Source organism: Notamacropus eugenii, chromosome 1 (genome assembly GCF_028372415.1).
Source record: "Notamacropus eugenii isolate mMacEug1 chromosome 1, mMacEug1.pri_v2, whole genome shotgun sequence".
Lineage (NCBI taxonomy): Eukaryota > Metazoa > Chordata > Mammalia > Diprotodontia > Macropodidae > Notamacropus > Notamacropus eugenii.
In genome coordinates this window covers 609107411-609109565 of record NC_092872.1, presented here as the reverse complement: position 1 = coordinate 609109565, position 2155 = coordinate 609107411, and the positions used below count along the sequence as shown (strand labels likewise).

The window sequence follows — 2155 nt, the reverse complement described above, 5'->3', positions numbered from 1 at the left end:
AACTTAAATAAATTAATTTTAAAAAAACCAAACCTCATCTCTATATACCAACTTCCCTGGACTCCCTGAATCAGCTTGAATCCAGCTTTCTGTATGAGTCCTTTCCAAGTATTCCCCACTTCATCCCCACTACTGGTACATTCCCTCTGAGATTTCCTCCCATTTACACTGAATCTATCTTATTTGCATGTTGTCTCCTTCATTAGAATGTGAGCTCCTGGGGCCTGGAGCCCCGCAGTTGCCACCCGGGAGTTTTCTCTTTCTTTCTCTCTGGTAGCCCACGGCCTCGCAGAATCGTGACCCAGCCGCCGCCAGCACCACCGCCGCCTGTAAGGGAGCCGAGCCTGGGACGAGCGCAGCCCGCGGGTCCGTAGGCAAGAGGTTACAGCAGGAATTGATGACCCTAATGATGTCTGGAGACAAAGGAACTTCTGCCTTCCCAGAGTCAGACAATCTCTTCAAGTGGGTTGGGACCATCCATGGGGCAGCTGGGACAGTGCATGAAGACCTAAGGTACAAGCTCTCCCTGGAATTCCCCAGCGGCTACCCATACAATGCTCCCACGGTGAAATTTGTCACACCTTGTTACCATCCCAATGTGGACACCCAAGGCAATATCTGTTTGGACATCCTCAAGGACAAGTGGTCAGCTCTGTACGATGTCAGGACCATCCTGCTATCTATCCAGAGCCTGCTGGGAGAACCCAACATTGACAGCCCACTGAACACACATGCTGCTGAACTTTGGACAAACCCCACAGCCTTTAAAAAGTACCTGCTGGAAACCTACATGAAGCAGGTGACTAGTCAAGAGCCCTGACCCTGGCTGCCCAGCCCACCTTTCCTCATCTTGTGTGTATGTGTATGTGTGTGTGTGTGCGTCTATCTTTTTCCCTTCCTCATAACCTGTCTTCTTCCTCTTCTCTCTTCTGTACAGGACTCTATTATAAACTGTTTTCCTTTTTCTTTTTTTCCTTAAGCTCTAGTCCAGCCCTCAACATTAATGTATAAATAAAAGTTTTGGTTGTTTTTTTAAAAAAAGAAAAAAGAATGTGAGCTCCTAGGAGGGCAAACACTGTTTTGCCTTTCTTTATATCACTAGTTTTTAGCAAGATGTTTTAGCAAATAATAAGTTCTTAATAAATACATACTGATTAACTAATTGATACATATGTAACATTATTAATTCCAGTAGTTCTTTCTGCTCATACTAGATGCCTTCAATGCAACACTTACTCTCCAAAGAAACAAAATCAGGGGGCGGAGCCAAGATGGCAAAGTAGAAAGACGCACATACACATAGCTCCGAACCCACAAACCACAGAATGGCAGAGGGGACTAACCCAGGGCGAATTCTGCACCCAGAGACCACGGAATATTGGAGCGAGGGAGATTTCTGTTCCGGAGAGACCTGCAAACCTCTTGCGGGGGGTCCTTCGCGCCGTGGACTGGACGCCGGGGCGGGAAGCAGAGAGCAGCCCTACCGCGGCAGCCACACTGTGAGAAAAAGATCCGAGAGGGCTACGGGGACGGGATCTCCAGTGGCCACGCGGGTCCCCCCACCCACAGAGGGACCTGCAAACCTCTTGCAAAAGGCCCGTCGCGCTGCAGACGCGGTGCCCAGCCCGGATCTGCGGCGGCGGCGGTGGTCGCGGCTCTGCGAGGCACAGATCTGAGAGGGCTCTGGAGGCGGGAGCTTCAGCGGCAGCACGGGCCCCGCCACCAACAGGTGACTGACGGGGGTGGGTGAGAGAGTCTCTTTGGAGGGTTGACAGGGGAGTGGGGTGCCCCCATGGCTCGGGGCCCCCTGGGAGGTGGGGGCTGAGAGGCGGCTGCGGATGGGGGCTCCCCAAGTGGGCGGGAGCCTGGATCCATTGTGGAAGGTCTGTGCATAAACCCCCTGAGGGAATTGAGCCAGAGAGGTGGCCCTGCCCCTGACCTGACCACCTGAACTTAATTTAACACTGAATAACAGCCCTGCCCCCACCAAAAATCCTAAGGCGGGAAGCAGCATTTGAGTCTCAGTCCCCAAACGCTGGCTGGGAGGACCAGGAGGCGAGGTGGGTGTGAGGAGAACATTCAGAGGTCAGGCCACTGGTTGGAAAAAATGCCAAGAAAAGAGAAAAGAAATAAAACTATTGAAAGGTACTTTATC

General features: G+C 51.6%; 1 protein-coding gene across 1 annotated transcript; it reads left to right on the top strand.

Annotated features, from left to right (window-relative positions):
- Positions 1-284: 284 nt before the first annotated feature.
- Positions 285-1042, top strand: LOC140527917 (ubiquitin-conjugating enzyme E2 C). The gene has a single exon (XM_072645226.1). The coding sequence runs from the start codon at positions 398-400 to the stop codon at positions 818-820; it is 423 nt and encodes a 140-aa protein (XP_072501327.1). The 5' UTR covers positions 285-397; the 3' UTR covers positions 821-1042.
- Positions 1043-2155: the final 1113 nt, after the last annotated feature.